This window comes from Miniopterus natalensis, chromosome 10, assembly GCF_054644295.1.
Source record: "Miniopterus natalensis isolate mMinNat1 chromosome 10, mMinNat1.hap1, whole genome shotgun sequence".
NCBI lineage: Eukaryota > Metazoa > Chordata > Mammalia > Chiroptera > Miniopteridae > Miniopterus > Miniopterus natalensis.
In genome coordinates, this window is record NC_142090.1 from 43370283 (window position 1) to 43389051 (window position 18769).

The 18769-nt window shown below is 38.2% G+C and overlaps 1 protein-coding gene across 1 annotated transcript in view; it reads left to right on the forward strand.

Moving 5' to 3' along the window:
- Positions 1–8347: 8347 nt before the first annotated feature.
- Positions 8348–18769, forward strand: part of NAMPT (nicotinamide phosphoribosyltransferase) — a 32798-nt gene continuing 22376 nt past the window's right edge. Inside the window, exons 1-4 of the mRNA XM_087821094.1 lie at positions 8348–8429; positions 14192–14348; positions 16168–16271; positions 18142–18270. Coding sequence (XP_087677220.1) covers positions 8373–8429; positions 14192–14348; positions 16168–16271; positions 18142–18270 — 447 coding nt within the window. The 5' untranslated portion in view covers positions 8348–8372. The remainder of the gene's footprint in view (positions 8430–14191; positions 14349–16167; positions 16272–18141; positions 18271–18769) is intronic.

The window sequence follows — 18769 nt, forward strand, 5'->3', positions numbered from 1 at the left end:
TAAAAAAGTTACATAAAAGAAAAAAACAAATAAAAGAAAGCACCAAGGCAAGTTCTTTTACATAAGAATTCTAACAAGGAACTGTTATGTTGTATAAACTTTCCCAAAAGATAAGAAAAGATGCTAAACTTCTCAACTCATTCTTTAAGAATAGTATAACACTAATATTAAAACCAGACAAAGATATAGCTTAAGATAAAGAAAAGAAAACTGTAGGCTAACGTCACTCCTGAACATATCTGTGAAAGTTCTAAGTATAATATTAACAAATTGAATATAGCAATATATTAAAGAACTTATATGTGTATATGCATAGCCCATGGACAAACAATAGTTTGGGGAAGGCCTGGGGAAGAGGCCAGAGTGGGTTGAGGGGGCTAGCGGCGAAAACGAGGACATCTCTAATACTTTCAACAATAAAGACGTTTAAAAAAGAATAATACAACATCAAGAAGTGGAGTTTACTTCAGGTAAACAAAGTCCATTCAATATTGGGAAATCATTCAATATAATTTTTTTGCACTGAAAGATTAAAGGATAAAAGCCATGTGATTATTTCAATAGATAACCAAAATAGTATTTTAATATCTTTTTAATATTTTATTTTTTAAAATATATCTTTATTGATTTCAGAGAGAGGAAAGGAGATGGAGAGAGAGAGATAAAAACATCAATGATGAGAGTCATTGATTGGCTGCAGCCCGAAACCCAGGCATGTGCCCTGACCGGGAATCAAACCCCGATTGCTTGGATCCTAGGTCAATGCTCAACCGCTGAGCCACACCCAGTCAGGCCAAAATAGTATTTTAAAAAGTCAACACCCATTCCTGTTTAAAAAACAGAAATTCAAAGCAAGCCAGAAAGTACAAATCAACTTATACTTTTAACCCTATATATATATATTTCTGAATTCTGTAAGTATTCAAGATAACTTATGTGTTCATGCTTGTTTAATTAAAAAAATAGCAAGTCATGCACAAATTGCCAACAAGTTATATAATCAAATTTATTGCATAATTTTCCAGCTCTTCACTTTTATATCTCTTTCAGCACAGACTTTGTCACAAGATCAAAAATAATACAAACTTCTAAATGTGTAAAAATAATTAGAATGAATAAGCATGATCTGTATAAGCTTATTATTTCCATTATATCCATTACTAATTAGAATTCAGGGCCCATGGAGCAATTATGCCCTCCCAAATTATGTAAGTCATCACATTTCACTATATTCACACACATGAATAATTAGTTTGAATAATTTCATTGTGAAGAAACTTGTGAATTCTTAGTAAATGTGACGGTTCTGGCACACAGCTTTAAAGTCATTCTTAAAACTTGAATATTGTTGGCACATGAAGGGCTACTCTATCCCCAGAATGTGGGGATAGAATAAGGAAAAGGTCATCTGAAAGTGAAAACAGAAAGCAATGTAATTACAACACCAAAAGCTGAAGATACAGCTTACAAATGTGCTGTTGGAAGATTTGGAAGACAACCAATGGCATGTCAAGAACATGACTCAAATGTCACTAATGTAAATTGAAATTGCACTGTAACTTGCCTGACACACTGAAATGGTACTTGTGGAATCCACTGTTTTCTGATACTATCCAAGAAGAGGGTGCATTGATTCTAGAAGGCCAACAGCCCAAACCTTGACAAAAATATCCCCAGAATAAAAAAAGCAAATTGTCAAGACTTAGATGGCTTAATGGAGATATTTTTTGAGAGAATCTAACAATGTCTTATTCTGTATCTGCCAAACAAATTCTTGATATATAAACTGCTTTTCAGAAGGAAACTACTGTACAGATAACAGGATCCCATTGTCAAGTCAGGTTTATTTTACATTACTATTACATAAATTTTCCCTCGAAGAGACCAATGTATTGTTTGTCAGTTTAGTTAGTGTTTCTCAGTCCTCTATAATTTGATCACCTTTGAGCGATCTGATGAAACTATTTCTGGAACAGTATCTGTGGGGCATCCGGTACACATGCCCAACTCGAGAATTCTGAATTTCAGAGCATGCTACAGGGATTCCTCTTTGCATGAGGAGCCCCTCAGCCTCATATGAAAAATGGGGAAAACTTTTTGGGATTGATAGTATGATTAACACCTTTGGACAAAGATGGGATCCAAAATGTTCCCTTGCCTCTGATTAACAGGGGAACAGAAAATTCACCACCGGGAAAGAAAGAGATGCCTAGCCCCAGACCAAGATAAATTTTAAGGTAGATAACAGGTGGTTTACTCTGGGACCTACAGCCAAGTTCCATGGCAGATGGACTGTGGTTAGACTTTCTTTGAGGAAAACACTCTTTCACCCTGTTGTCAGAGGGAAAAACAAGAGGAATAATGATTCAATGAAGGAAAGAAAAGAAACATCTTTTTCTTTCATTGGTGTTACTAGCCAATATCTCTGAACCACAAACATTGAGCGTGCCAGCTTATACAGCCACACAGGTTGGTAAGATGAAGAAAGAAAGTAGTAGAGATGGGAGTCAGAGACCTCTTTTACTGGAGAAGGAAAAAAATATTGTGATAACTGGGAAAAGGAGGAGTTTTTTTTTGTTTTGTTCTTTAAGATGGGAGAGATTCAAATATGTTTCTATGCCAAGAAGTCAAGAGAAAGGGGGTGTTTGAAGGTTCAGAAGAGAGAAGGGGTGATGACTAATGCACAGGACCTAAGCAGATAGGTGTGTGTGTTCGGGGGCGGGTGTGTGTGTGTGAATCCAGAGCACAGGTGAGAGAGATTAACCAGGGACAGAAGGAGGGATACCACTTTCCCTTAGCCTAGAGAAAAAAAGAAAACATGTGGGTGTCTATATCTGTCAGGGTAAACCTTGTCATGCTGTGGTAACAACCTCCAAAATCTCCATGGCTTACAAGAAAGGTTTATTTCTCACTCACACTATATGGCCAGTGCAAGTTGGCGCTGATTCGGTTCTGTGTTGTCCACATTTCAGGATTTAGGCATGTGGATCAACCCCTACCTGGAATACTGCAGTCTTTGAGGCAGAAAGAAAAGAGAGAACAGCAAACCATGCATGAGCTCTTAAAGCTTCTGCTGGGAAGTGATGCACATTTCAGGGCTAAAGCAATCCCATGATCATGCCTGAGTTCAATAAAACGGGGGCATAGGAGAGGAATGAGGAACAAGGCTGAACAGTACAATTGAGAGGGACTTTGAACATGGGCAAACAATGAAATCTATCACAAGGGCCATCCTGCTTTTGTTGGTTGTAGAAGTTGATCCTTCATTCATTCAATAAATATTTACGAAGCACTCCTGCTTCCCTTAACCCCAGCCTCTGACAGTCATTGATCTGCTTCCTTTAATTGTAAAATTTCTAGAATTTTATATAAATGAAAACACAGTATGTAGCCTTTCATGTTTCTCTTCTTCAAGAAAACCAGTTTTATGTTGAGGTTATGAAAAGAATGTACAGGTTTAAAAAGGCAAGGAAAGTAGTAAGGTTCACTAGTCTGAGTGCCCACCTACTTTGGCTTCATCTTAAGTAGTAATTCCCAAGAAAAATTGAGTTTTATGTGTTAGTTATACTTTTCTAAAACTCATTAAAAGCATTAAAGTTAAAAATGTTAATTTGAGCTTGTCTCAGAAAAGCAAGCCTCATTTAGGGAAAACACTTCATTAAAAGATCTTGACAAACTTATATACTTCTGACACTTGCATTCTCTCAGTCACTAATTTTGGCCATTGAGTCTTAAATAAAGAGGTCATCGGCAAAACTCATAAGTAATTATTGTTACCGGGAAACCCCAGTGGGGCTCGGGCTGCCTGTCACTGTATTCAATTCAGCACAGCCTGGGTTGAATCATACAAGGCATTTATTGAGAAGGCCGGCCAACCAAGAATACGGGGAGCATACGAGCATCCAAACCCTGGCTTCAGGAGTGGCCTGAGGGATCAGGTTATATGGGGTAAACGGAGGCCGGGAATGGAATGCAGCTACAGCAGTACCTTGGTTTTCTAATGTAATCCATTCCAGAAGACCGTTCGAGTTCTGAAACGTTCGAAAACCAAGGGATCAACAGCCAACAGTTCGGCCTAAGGATCTTGTGCTCAGCCAAAGCCGTGTGGCATGTTCAACTTCCGAGGCGAGTTTGAAAACCAAAGCATTTACTTCCGGGTTTAGGGCATTCGTAAACCAAAATGTTGGTCAATGGAGACATTTGAAAACCAAGGTACCACTGTATGTGCAGTCCTGGAAGTCATTTTTTTGATCTTGGTCGCCTGGAGATGTCTTGATAAGCTGATATCTTGACTCACTGTTAGGTCAGCCTGGCCATGCATCTTAGACTCGATAAGGTGATATCTTAACCCATTGTTCACAGCTGCGCCACCTCCTTAATAGCTTCAGTCCCGGATAAAGGGGAGTGCAGGGTGCAAAGGCCTAGGAGAAAGAAGCCTAAGGAAAAAAAAAAACTTAAATCCCTGCTCACGTAAGTATATGTGTTCTACAATTTAATAAGTAATATAGTTACATTTCAGATTAATTCAGGTGCTCAATCTTTAGACATTATAAATGCCCCTATCATAACACCCAAATCTCCACACATAGCATCATAACATGTATGTCCACATTTACTTTACTTTTAAAGACGAACTCAAATCTTTTCTTTTTGCTTTCTACCTTTATTTCCCATTTTATTTGGTTGGGATTTTAAAAAATTATGTTTAGATATAATGGAAAGCAAAAACACAACTAATAAAGGTGGGAAGATTGAGACTTGCCATGCAGCACAGATTGGGAAGACTTCCTGCAGGATATGAGATTTGTAGAGAGTTGAACATCATACAGATGATGCAGTCAGTATTGCCCAGGCAAATAGCTGGTTAGAGAGCATAGCACAGTGAGACCACAGGATACCATAAAAAAGTGTACAGTGATAAGGACTAACTGTAACTTGAAGAAAACATAATCAGTCAGGAGGGTCTATGGGAGGAGCTAGGGTTTATGTAAGTTCTCATACTCTAGAATTTCGAGAACCCTATAGGAGAGCTCTACGGTTGTAATTTCACCTTCCCTTAACTCCTTTTCCCTTAAATAAATACTTGTCTATCTTGGCACACAGGCCAGAGTGTTCATGTGGCTTGCTATGACTGCAAGTACTGGATTGCAACCCGTTTCTTTTTCCCAAATAAATCCTTTTTGGTGATGAAACACCCGGTTGATATTAATTTTCAGTTGACAACAGAAACATTTTGCAACACAATGCCTGTAAACAATCCAAGTATGTGCACTAAGTCTTCCTGTATATGGGTTACAGTTACTATGTCACTTCCCTACTCTTAGGCTATGACTCAGCAGTTTTCCCTGTCTCTGTGTGGTTATAAAGGACCCAGAAGACTGAGTCATTAGAGTGCTTCAGGGATGGTTAGCATTGATAATCGGATCCATGAAGACCCATGTATTTCTGTAGATAAGGCCTTTTCCTTAGGAAATTAGAACTCTGGAAGGTTCCCCAAAAACAATGGAAGTTTCAATAAGAAAAAAGTTTAACTTTAATTAAAACATTCCTTCGTTATGTTTGTCTTTGTGACAATTGTTACTACTTGGTAAGGCTAGAGGAAATTTTGAAGGGTGATGGATAGGAACGTTGTCATGACTTGCAGGTGGGTGAGCCTCATAGCTATTTCTCCAGTGTTTTTTACTGAGGTGAAACCAGGTCAGGCTGGAATTCTGACGCAACTTAGAAAAACAAAATTGTACCAAAGGCTATCTGGAAGGTGTGTGGAAACAGGAATGGTGTAGTAACACCCACTTTGCCTGATCAAATGTACATGTTTAGACCTTTCATAGCACTCTGGGATATAAACAAGGAGCTGGATGCCTAATTCACCCTGCTTGACTGGCTCTTCGATAGGAATGATAGAATAATGCAGGGCTTTAAATAAAGGGATGGGGTCTGAGTCTTTGTACTAGTCCGGTTTTGTCATGTTGTGGGGACCTATGAAAAACAGTTTCTCAGATTTTTTTTACATGCTACTAGGTATGCTAGCTGTTAAACTCCTTCAAGAAAGATCATTTCAAAATGAAATCTTTACTTTGTATTTGGTGATAACTTCATAGTTCTAGTTCTAACCCTGATTCATTCAAAATTGGTCCAGCTTAAGCATGTAGTTGCATACAGGGTGTGCCTAATTCTATCATAGGCAAATGGTGATTTTCCATTGGTAACATGACTGCATTTTCCTCTTTTCTTCTGGAGATTGCTGTGAGGGTTTAAGTCACTAATACATCTCCAGGCCTTATGACTGTTCCTACATTTAACATGTCAATGTAATATTAACATTTTTAACTGCACTGATATTAAACTTTCTCACCTTAAAACTTTAAATTCAGCTTAAGTACTGCAAGAACAATTTATTTTGCTTTTTTAAAACAAAAATACTGCAATAAACAGAGCCCACTTTGTAATCAGAATGCCCCCGCCTATAAGGCAGCATAGAACAATGGTCAGTTATACAAAAATGGATTCCGGGAAGCTAAGCAAAAAGAATTTGTCATTTAAGTAAAGTAGGTTATGAAAATTTTAAATGACTAAAGGAAAAAAAATTGAAAGGGGGAAAAGGGATCATTTTCCTTCTCTTGAAGGAAAATGCATTGCTTTAACTAAATTAACAAAATCTCCCCAAATAATTTTTTAAAATAATTTAATTATTTGAATATTTTTAAAAGTAATTTTCCCTAGTAAGTACAGGGCCAACCAAAAAAAACCCACAAAAAACCACCAACAAACTTCTTTTGCTTTAAACCTTGCTGATGAAAATAGTTTGAAATGTATCAGTATTATTTACTACTTTAGTGAGTTTCTAGAGCTATTTCACCACTTCTGTGAATTTTGATTATATGGAATCTAGCTACAGATAGAGGCAATTGCTAAGAATCTGTATGGACTCCAGATCATAGTCTGTACCAGAGTTACTTTTAATTGAAGAGGTCTCAGTTTTCTTATGATGAATCTCTCTGAAGTCACACTCCCCTTCTTCCCCCATAAGACTTCTAACTTGAAGGACAGTCTATAAAGTCCTTGTAACCGTTTTCATTAAACCATTTTCCCCCCAGCTACTTATAAAACCCAAATCTTAAAATTAAAAGTAGCAGCTATTGACCAGTAGACAAAGGGAATCTTAGCTTTATGCAAAAATGCAACCACACAAGAGAACTGCGTAAATGGATGGGCTGCATTTGGTGAAGTCATGTGACGTCGTTTATTTGGAGGTGTCCAACCCGGTTCCCAATATTTAACAATTTGAACCATGGTCGGTTTCGCACCCTGTCGAAAACTTGGCCCGTTGCCGTTTACTTCTAGGCAATATTTGATTCAATTAGGTCTCGTCATCTCATCTGTGAGAACTGAATTCATCCCCCGCCTTTCGCCGCAGGCGATTTTTTCCGTGAAAGTCAAAACATCCCTCAAAGGATCACAGAGCTCACAAGAGAGCCAGAGGCAAGCGGGGTCGAAGTGTCAGATTAAAGGGGCCCCTCAGACCTTATTCCTCACCTCAGGTCTTCAGATTTTAAAGCGCAGGTTAGGAGGATCAGGAGGGTTAAGAGGGATGGAGGCGAAAGGCTCGATCCTCAGGCCTAGCCTGAGACACAGATGAGTACCTGCGGGATGGGGATGGGGATGGGGATGGGGACGGGGACGGGGAGACCGGCGGAGGCTCCACGGCCCCCAGCTGGGTGGGGTGACTTCAGGAGGACTCCGAAAACGGGCCAGGACTGGGTAGAACAGGAAGGTGTCCGCGAGGCCGGCGAACCCATGATTACAGGAGTGGCGAGGCCAGGGACTGCCCCCCTCTCCGCCCAGCTCAGCTCAGTTCAGCTCAGCCCAGCCGCCCGGCCGGAAAATGAAGCCTAAGCGGGGGCCCGGGTCAAAGGCCGGAACAGCCCCACCGTTCCAGCTTCCCCCGGTGGGCGTCTCCGAGAAAGAGCGCGTGCCTCACGTCCTCCCTGCCGGCCCCGCCCCATGCGCGCTGCGCACGCGCGGCCGCGCCCCGCCCCTCGCGTCCCTGACCCGGTAGTGGGGTGGGGCGGGGAGGGGCGGGGCGGGACAGGACGGGGGCGGGGGCGGGGGCGGGGGCGGGGGCGGGGAGCCTAAGTGAGGGGGCTATTCGAGTCCCCGACTGCGTGCGCGCTAGCCGCCACCACCCCCGCTGCGTCACGGCTCCCGGGCCCGCCCTCCTCAGGCCCCTCCTCCCCGCTCCGTTCCCCCCCCTCTTCTCCCCCTGCGACCGAGCGGTGACTTAAGCAACGGAGCGCGGTGAAGCCCATTCTTCTCCTTCCTAGCAGAGGCGCCGGGCAGCCCCCGGTACGCGGCCCCCACTCCGGCCCGAGATGAATGCTGCGGCAGAAGCCGAATTCAACATCCTTCTGGCCACAGACTCCTACAAGGTAGAGGCTCGGGGCGGGGGCAGGTGAGGGAGAGGAGACGGCGCACTGGGGCGAGCGCGAGGTTGGGGGGCCGCGGGGGGCCGGTCTGGCAGTCCCGAGGGAAGGCGCGGGCAGCGGCGCGGGGCAGGTGAAGCTGGCGCCGCAGTGGGAAGGAGGTGGATGGAGGAGGGATGGAGGGATGGACGGCAGGAGGCGGGGCCTGGCGGTGCGTGGTGGGGGGCGCGGCGAGGGGCTGAGGCGGGCCCAGCTTGCGCCGCCTGCCTGCGCGTTCGCCCGCCGCCCGGGGCCAGGCCGGCTTGGGAGTCACCGGCCGAGCGCGAGACCTACGGTGGACCCGGCCTTTTGGCCCCGGGCGGGGCGGGGCTGGACTGGCCCTCGTGAGGGCTCGCCCTAGGAGTGGGTCAGTTAAGTAACAGCCCCTGGGGCTTGACGGTGGAGAGGGAACGGGGTTTGAGAAGTGGGATTTTCCCCGCGGAGCTGAGTCGGACGCGGTCAGCTCTTGCTAAGCAGTTAATGTCCCTTCTCGAAGAAGGTGTGGGCGAGGTCCTAGTAGGGGCACCTGAGCAGCCTGCCACGTTCCTCTGCCTGTGGCCCCGTATGGAGGACACTTATCTGTCCTCGGTAACCGTGCCGGATTTCCTCGCCCTACTCCACTGGGCTCCGTTTCAAACTCCTTTGCTCCTGCTGATCACTCATGATCTTTAACCCCTATTGCAAGAAAAGGCCGATCTGCCCTTCCTCCACTAGGGCCACAGGATTTCTGTGAAAAGGAAACTGAAACACGAAGAGTTAAAGGAACTGTAGTTTTAATCCTGGAGAATTTATATGAGTGTTGGACTGTTGCATGTATAGCTGCCTCATTAATTTTATTTGAAACCAACGCATTAGTAAAGGAAAGAATTATTAGAAAAAATGTGGCAGATGTTTACTCCCCTACTTTCTGAGTGCCCTTAGATATTATGTAGGTAACGTAACTTTGTGACCTTGGGTATGTGTTACCCCATGTGCTCTTTTATGTACATGGTATTGTTAAAATGTTGGCTTGTGATTATTTGCTAGAGGTTAAAAATAAAATAATATATGGAAAAGTAGGTTAGTAGTAGTTGCCTTTGGTCTTGTGATCCGTTGTGGCAGGGAAGCTCTTGGAAAGATAATAGATCAACCTTAGGGAAAATCTAGAGCTCAGGAGGAAGTTAGACTTTGCTCTCACAGAAGTATTTTTATACAACTTAAATATTTCTCATACTTCTCTTTAAATGTCATGCTTGGGATTACAATTTTTAGAAGCTTATCTTTTCATCAAGTTAATCAATTACATAACTGAAATTATGTTTTATTAAAAGAGCTACATTTTCCTGTGTGCCTGTTTTTTTACCACACACGTATTTATGTACTGGTAGTGCTCTTTGAGCTGCAGGAAGGCCATACCAGTTTAGGAAACATTTTTAGGAAAAAGGCTCGCTGAGGGTATTGTGAGAGATTTGTTATTTTCTCTTCATCTGTAAATGAATTTATTGTGGAGCCATTTTCTCTAGTGATCTAAGTCAAAACAGAGCTTAAAAAAATATGATTTGAGCTCCCTTTTTGTAATTCACTTTAATTTTTGAATACTGTGAAACTTTGTGTTACTATTTCTTAACATTTTTAAAACCAAGTTCTCACTTTTCCTACCCATTCCTTCCAAGGCCTTCCCCATCTCAGTAAATGGCAGCATTATTTACTCAGTTGCTTAAGCCAAAAATTTAGGAGACATCCTTAATTCCTCCCCCTCCTTACCATCAGTGTAATCCCTCCCCCCTTTAAATTTACTTTTATTGATTTCAGAGAGAGGAAGGGAGAGGGAAAGAGAGATAGAAACATTAATGATGTGTGTCACTGATCGGCATCCTCCTGCACGCCCCCCACTGGGGATCCAGATGCAAGCCGGGCATGTGCCCTGACTGGGAATCAAACCTCCATCTCCTGGTTCAGGGGTCACTGCTCAACCTCAGCCTGCCGGGCCTAATTCCCCTTACTTCCAAAGATACTGAGCCAATTCTCTCACCCAACCTAGTTTTTGACAGTAGCCTACCTGATACTCCTGCTTCCTCTCTGGTCACCCTGTAATCCTTTCTCCATCTCACTGCCAGGCTGAGCCTTGTAAAGTGTAAATCACTCTAGCTTGAAACATACTAATGGCTTCCCGTTGCACTTGACATAAATTCAAGCTCCTTGTAGCCTGTAAGCCTTACCTGCTCTTGTCTTTGCATCACTCTCTGACATGTACCATGTACCTCCTCCTCCTCCCCAATCTCTAAGCACCAACAACTCTAACCTTCATTCTTTTTTGTTCCTTGAGTCAAGTTATTTCCTATTTCCTTGTCATTTAAGTCTTGCTCACATGTCACCATCTCCAGAAGCCTTTCTGGCTTCCTGTTTAAAGTAGTCTCCTAGGCCCCCTCTAGCCCACCATTTTCTTTTAGTTTTTCATAGCATCCATCTAGATCTGGCATTATTTTGTTTTATTATTTTCTGACTTTTCAGCCTTCAGTAGCCCTATGAAATAGAAACCACTTTAGTCTATTTATTTCTCTGTCCTCATCATCTGAAACAGTGCCTGATACATAGTAGGTACAGCTTAATAGGGTGGGGCAAAAGTAGGTTTATAGTTGTGAGTATGGGAAACAGTTTATTCTTTTGTTATATATTAATTATTGCATTATTTCCCATATGAACAACTGTAAACCTACCTTGCCCCACCCTGTATATTTGTGGGTGAATGAACTATTTATAAAATAATCTGTTGATTTCAATTCCTGCTATATCATCTTAATTTCTGGTGGAGGTTTCAAGGGGTTCAGAGTGACCAGTTTAACAGAAAGTAAAATGAAGAGCACAGGAAACCTAGCAAAACTAGAATTACTATAAATCATCTATTGGCTGTAATTTTATAACAATATTTACTAAGAAGTTCTGTATAAAATGTTTTCCCTTAAAGCAGTGGTATATGCTAATATAAATAGATCTGAACATACTCTTTTATTCTTCTGTGAAAGTATTGGGTGTTAATAGGTGATTAGTAGTAAATCATGTTTCTGGTTAATTGCCTGAGAGTTTAACTAGACAACTTAGATTCTTTAGCTAAATTCTAAAACTGTTCTCTTCAGTTTCTCCAAAGGAGATTTTAGAAGTTATACTTTATTTCTAATTTAGCACAATTTTGTGTTTTTACTGATACTTGTTTTCAGAGGAAGCATTCTGAATATTTATGCACAGCTTTTAAGTACCATAATTAAAGAACACAGCTAAAGTAAAGCTTTAAAATTATACCATATTTAATTATTGTCCAGAAGTAGAACTGTATTTGTAAGATCAAAAAATGTTACTAAACTTTTAGACCAGGATGGATTGACGTGGTCTAGGGGCATTTCCATTTAGACTTTGACTGCTTGATCTACTCAGAAGATGAAAATAATTCATTTGCATTTTAATACTTTTAAATATGATACAGAAAGAGTAAATTTATAAAGATGCACCATTAAGTATCTGAACTGTAAAGAAGGTCAGCCTAACTACTGAGAGTCACAACTATGAATCTGACTTTTATAAACTTGCGTGATACAATCCAAATCCTTATTCATATTTTACTTCATCATAATTCACTTTTCTTCTGCCCTGCTTATTCCCATTAAAGTAGTTGAAGTTATTTAAATTGTAAACTGGACATTTTCATTTTTATATACATCTTAGGTATGTTTTTAGGTAGTGATATCTTTTCCTAATCAGTTTCTTAAGTAGTTGAAATAGTAATCATTTATTACTAAGGTATCCAGATAGGATGGGTGGGTGGGTGGGTAGATGGATAGATGATAGATAGATAGGTAGGTAGGTAGGTAGATAGATAGATGATAGGTAAGATAGATGGATAGGTAGATAGATGATGATAGATAGATAGATGATAGATAGATAGATAGATAGATAGATAGATAGATAGATAGATAGATAGATAGATAGATAGATAATAGATACGTTGTATTTGCATTTAAGTGAATTGCTTAATAGATTTAATTGCTCTGGACTTACAGTGGTATCAGTCCCTGGGTTCAGAGAAACTGGCAAACATGTCTAGGTATTGATGAGGTTTCCCTATACCTTGTAGTTTATAGATAATCTATTGTACCTGAGCAGTACAGAAAGTTCTGTTGCCTGACTTAGGCAGTCAGACCACATATTAATATAAAGATTCACCTCTAAGGTTGCCTCTAAGCAACATGAGCGTGTTGTTTTTATTTTTTAATTTTTTTTTAAATTTATCTTTATTGTTGAAAGTATTACAGATGTCACTCGTTTTTTCCCCTCCACTCTGCATCCCCCCCACCCCACACTGAGATTCATCAGTCTGTTCCATGCTTCCATGTCTCTGGATCTGTCTTGTTCCTCAGTCTATTTTGTTTATTAGATTCCACATATGAGTGAGATCATGTAAAACTAAATCAGGAAGAATCAGAAAATCTGAATAGGCCAATAACAACTGATTAAATTGAAGCAATAATCAAAAAACTCCCAGCAAACAAAAGTTCTGGTCTGGAGGGCATCACAGGGGAACTGAGGGTGCTGTTTTTAAAGAGTTGTAAGTTGCTTCTATTGTAAAGGAAACTAAATTTTTTTTAAAAATTGTGGGGTTTTTTGCTCTCTGTATAGAGTTTATTCGTTTTAGAATTTTTGTGCTAAGCTGCAAAGATTCTTTAGGTTAAAACCAAGTTTTACTGGGATTAAGATTGTGCAGCCAAACAAGGAAAATGTTTTTCCTAAACTTGAGAGCAGAGCTAAACAGGAAAAATAGTTAATGTTCACAGTGATCATCCATGAAACTTGGTCTGTAAAGATTTATTCCATTACCCTTATTCACAACCCCATTAAGGCATTATTCCTACTCTTTCAACTGAGCAAATAAATACACATTATTCTTCCAGTTATTTTTTTATTGGTAAAATGTTTTAACCACATTAAAATATAATAAAATTCAAATTATGAGCACTCATTTTTCTTGAAACAAAAACAGGTAAATTTTCAACAGTGACTCTTAGCCCAAATTAATGGAAATTTGCGGTAATGCCTCTTTACATTTTTTAACTTACAAGGGTTTAACGTTGCGTTGTATAGTCATTTATTTACCAACTCAGAGGTAATTTGAGCAAAAAGAAAGGTTACAAAACAAAATTTTTTTTGCTGCTGCTTTTGCTTTCATTCAGGTTTTCAGTGTCACTATGAAGATTAAAAGAGATCATACTCACTACCTCATTTTCCAGATGAAGTGGTAGAATCCTGGGAAGTCATGACTATTGACTTTTCAAACAGCACATTTAGATAGTAACAGTAGCAAATTCTGCTTTTTTATCCAGTATGTGCGTCTCCCACCCCCCAGGCAGTTGCATCTCTCTTCCCCTGAATGAAGACTGTTCTCCAAGAACGAATAAGATACCTGTCTTTGTACTTTTCCAGTTGTGCAGTTTAGAGACCTTGTACTTCCTTAAGTTCAGTCTGCTTGTTTATAAAATTTAATACTATCCTTTAGTTTCGAGTTTAAAATATTGAACTATTAAAAGTATCTTAATGTTTCTTATTTTTTGTATTTTATAGCTGGGAAAAGGAGCTGATCAATTGCAAATAAGTAATAAGTGTAGTTTCTCTGGTTGTTAAATAATTTCAAGCCCTTTCTGTTGTGATTTATAGTCTATTCTCATGTTTTTTAACTCAACTATTTCTATTTCTCTTTTATATAGGTTACTCACTATAAACAGTACCCACCCAACACAAGCAAAGTTTATTCCTACTTTGAATGCCGTGGAAAGAAGACAGAAAACTCCAAAATAAGGAAGGTGAAATACGAGGAAACAGTATTTTATGGGTTGCAGTACATTCTTAATAAGTACTTAAAAGGTATTATTTTGTCTTATAAATTTAAAACTTTGCTTTTACATAAAACTTCATAATTTTTCTCCTCTATTGTTATATTCTATTATCTGAAGTAACTTTTTAAATAGTGTATTTGTGATATTTATTTAATTACTTTGACTTCTCTAGGAGTTCTTTTGGAATTAAAAAAATCTTAATTTGAATACATTAAATCTTATTTTGTTTGTGTGCTGCCGTTCTCAATATGAGGAAGATTTTCTGAAACTAATAAGTTTGGGAATAAGTTTAGAAAAGCCACTAAATGGGGGCTGGGTGGGGACGGGCAAAGGGGGGAATGGGGACATATGTAATAGCGTCAACAATAAATATAAAGTTAAAAAAATCTTTAAAAACATGTCACTTATTTTCTGAGGCTATTCTGGTTTGTTAGTAGACTTTAGTCATTAATTCAAAATAAAGGATTTCTTATTGACCTGGGAACTCATTTTGGATTGTGGTAGCAGTTATAATTAGATATTTTTATGCTAGTCAGTTTTATGTTAAAGGCCTATTTTTCAAAACTACCTCTAACTATGAGCTTAGCCTTAAATGCATATTAAAGCAGAAAAATTTCCAAAATAATTTTTTTGCCTTTTTACTTGAAAGTTCATTTCTAATTTGTTTTGTAATGTTATTTCTAGGAGGCGAAACAGTTCCCAAAGGTTTTATGTATTTTGGAAAATCTCATTTCTAGCCTTTTCAGATAAAAATAATCTTAGAATTGAATACAGGTTAAATTGAATTTTATTTAATAACCTTTTTCCATAATCTTGGCAATTTTAACATTAGACAGTTTGGATATGTTATACTACTGAAAACCTACTTGGTATCAAAAGTACTTCTTTGCCTCGACCATTGTGGCTCAGTGTCAGCCCGTGGACCTAAGGTTTGATTCCTGGTCAAGGGCGCATGCCTGGGTTACAGGTTCGATCCCTGGCCCAGCAACCAGGGCATGTGCGGGAGACAACTAGTTGATGTGTCTCTCTCACATCGATGTTTCTCTTTCTCTCTCTCCCTCTCTTCCACTCTCCCTAAAAATCAATCAGTGGAAAAAATATCCTCAAGTGAGGATTAACAAAAAAAAAAAGTACTTCTTTACAGCAACACTACCAAAGATATTTTAAATGAGTTTACTAGTGATCTTATATTGAGAAAGTTACCAAAGACTGATGTCACACTTTAATTCTACAGCTTAAACACTTAAGATATTAGTTATTGATTATAGCAAAAATATGTTGATTACCTTTTATAAGCCAGCTTTATTCTAAGTGTTTTGTATATTATAACTCAATCCTCAAAATCACTTAAAAGTAGCTACTCTACTATTTTTATCCTCATTTTACAGATAAAATTAAAAGTATATTTGGGGGACAAAAATGTAGTAATTATGAAAATTATTGGATTATCAGCCCTGAAGATATCTTTTATGAATAAAGTGAGAAGGTTCATCTGGAAAATCATCTGTATCAAAGGCTTATTCTCTCAAATTTGAAGGGTATGGAAATTAATACAGATAGAAAGGACATCTTCTTAGAAGCTAATTACTGTCATTTAAAAAAAATACTAACCATGTTATATTTTTTTCTACACATTTTCTTTTCAAATAAGAAAATAATATGCTTAGACTGAGTGATTAAAAGTGTAAATTCATTTGCTGTTGACTCTGGATGAGTTATTTGACCTCTCAGTTCTTGTTTTTTAATCCATAGAATGGGTGAAATATCTAGAGACATTAATCCTGTGACAGCTCAACAGTTCACAGAATGCCTTTCAAAATGTAAACAGGAGATATTTATCTTATTAGGTAAAGTAGTGACCAAAGAGAAGATCCAGGAAGCCAAAGAGGTGTACAAAGAGCATTTCCAAGATGATGTCTTTAATGAAAAGGGATGGAACTATATTCTTGAGGTAAAAACTGGTTTCATGTTTTGGTCTACTATTTTGGTTTTGTTTTTACGTCAAAATTTTTTGCAAAGGAATTTGAATAGATTAGACTATAATTACAACTCTTTTCTGTCTGTGACCTAAGTGTGATGGCTATTTTAGACATGCTTGTGAAAAGTTAAGGGTAACGTTTAAACTTTTTTTCTGGTGGTAAATCATCAATGTCTAGAATCCATAGCAGGTCTAATTCGTTATAATATAAATGAATTTTCATTTAAATAACTAGGTGTTTTTTTTAAGAAAGGTTGTTTAACCCTTTCTTTGAAAATACACCATAATTAAGAAAGGGCATGGTTCTTTGGCAATTTCAAAATTTAGGTCTATTTTCTTGACTAGGTTATCTAAGAAAATAGATGCTGTGTGTCTATCACTACACAGTAATTCTAGGAACTTTTCCTTACTGAATAGTTAGAATGGTTTGATTTAGATCTATGAAGTTGACTTTTATTCTTTGTTTGTGCTGTAATATTCATATCTAGCATGTTTGGAACCATTGCTTAAACTTTGGCATCAGGAGACATGGGAATTAAGTTACAGGAGTTGAACGCCCTTTGGTGGTTTTTTTTTTATTACAAAGATAGGTTGGGAATGGTACCTGTTGGCATTTTGTCATGTTAAGTATTAGTTAATTAATTTACATCTTAAAAACGAATATATTTTCCATCGTAGACTATTAAACACAAAATAATTAGAAATACTTTAACTTTCATGCCTTATCTGGTAATAATTGAGTTTTACTTTTTGTTACCTATGGGTCTTTGAAGAAGCCAGGTAAGCACTCTGTATTGTAGTTTTTCCATATCTTAAGTAAAATCTGTTGGGTAACGCCTATACTTACCCCATTTGATTTTTTGTGAGGGTAATATTAATAAATAAGTTAGGTGCAATGCTTATTAATATAATTTCTAGTGGCCAGGGTGATAAATCTTTTGATTTTATGTTGAGAAAATCTTAGGGATTCATAGGTTCTCTAGAAATAATCTTATCTAACCCCATTTTACAAGCAGAGTCTGAAACCTAGAATCTTAAATGACTTGCCCAAGGTTTCCTACCTGCTTTGGAGTTCCAGCCAGAACTTCTAAGGCAGTATTCTTTGCTATATCATGAGGCCTTCAGTGCTTCCTATTTTCTTAAAAATTCTAGATACCTTGTCCCAAATCACATAAATGAACTATTATGATTTCTGAAACAACTTGCCTTCCTAGCCAAAAGTTAGCCCAGCTTTTTGCTTTAAAAGTTGGGAGGCATAATTAAATATCTAGTAACATACCATGTAGCAAATATATTCTCAGATCTACACCAGAATAAAGAGAAAACCTATTTAAGGTTCTTCTACTGGCAGGGATCTCTCTTCTTGTTTTCGCGCGTGTGTGTGTGTGTGTGTGTGATTTTGCTGCTTTGTTTATTTTATTTTGCTCTTTAATAGCAGTCCCTTATTTTATCTTTAGTCTTTAGCCCTTTTATGAAAATCACCTACTTGGAAGAAAGATAGTATGCTTGGAATACTTTTGGAATATATTGGAATAAACTCGTTTTTGTTTTTTTAAAGAATGGGGGAAGACAACCTCTTTTTGATAAGTTTGAAATTACCTGTATCTTTTAATGATAAATGTTTGTAGCAGAAGTACTTTGACAACATGAAATTTAAAAATTGATATCAGTGCATAAGCTGTTAGCGAATTTTATTTCAGGAGGATAAGGATATTCCGACTATATTCTAACATTATAATATCTACAATAAGTTTAGCTCCTATTAAATGTAAATAACTTTATAAAAACAGGTAACTGCACATCATCAGTTGAATGAAATAAATTCATTATTGTCTTTTACCAGAAATATGATGGGCATCTTCCAATAGAAATAAAAGCTGTTCCTGAGGGTTCTGTCATTCCCAGAGGAAATGTTCTCTTCACAGTGGAAAACACAGATCCAGAGTGTTATTGGCTTACAAATTGGATTGAGGTGAATTTTGTTTTTATTTCTTATCTAGCATTAATTGAAGATGTAAAAATCATTCAATTGGGATTCTAATTTTAAAATTGCCACTAATAAAGAGATGTTATCTCCTACAATTGAATAAACCTTTCCAGTCCTCAATTTCCTCACTATGAAATGACAGTTGGGCTAAATAATCTTTAAGGTTCCTTTCAGTGAATCTAATGTTCTGAGATTTTATCTAAATCAAATTATTCAGAATTATTACTATTGAAGCTCAGTTGGTTTCCATCTTATTTGTTGCAATCCTAAATGTATTTTATCATAGAGAAAAATTAGAAAAACACAGGTACATCTTTAGTAACTTAAGGCATTTTTTTGGATATTCTATTCCAGTTAGACTAAAGGAATTTTGTTCAAATTTTTAATAACTTTTATTATTATTTTTTTTAATCTTCACCCGAGGATATTTTTCCCATTTACAGAGAGAGTGGAAGGGAGAGAGAGAGAGAAACATCGATGTGAG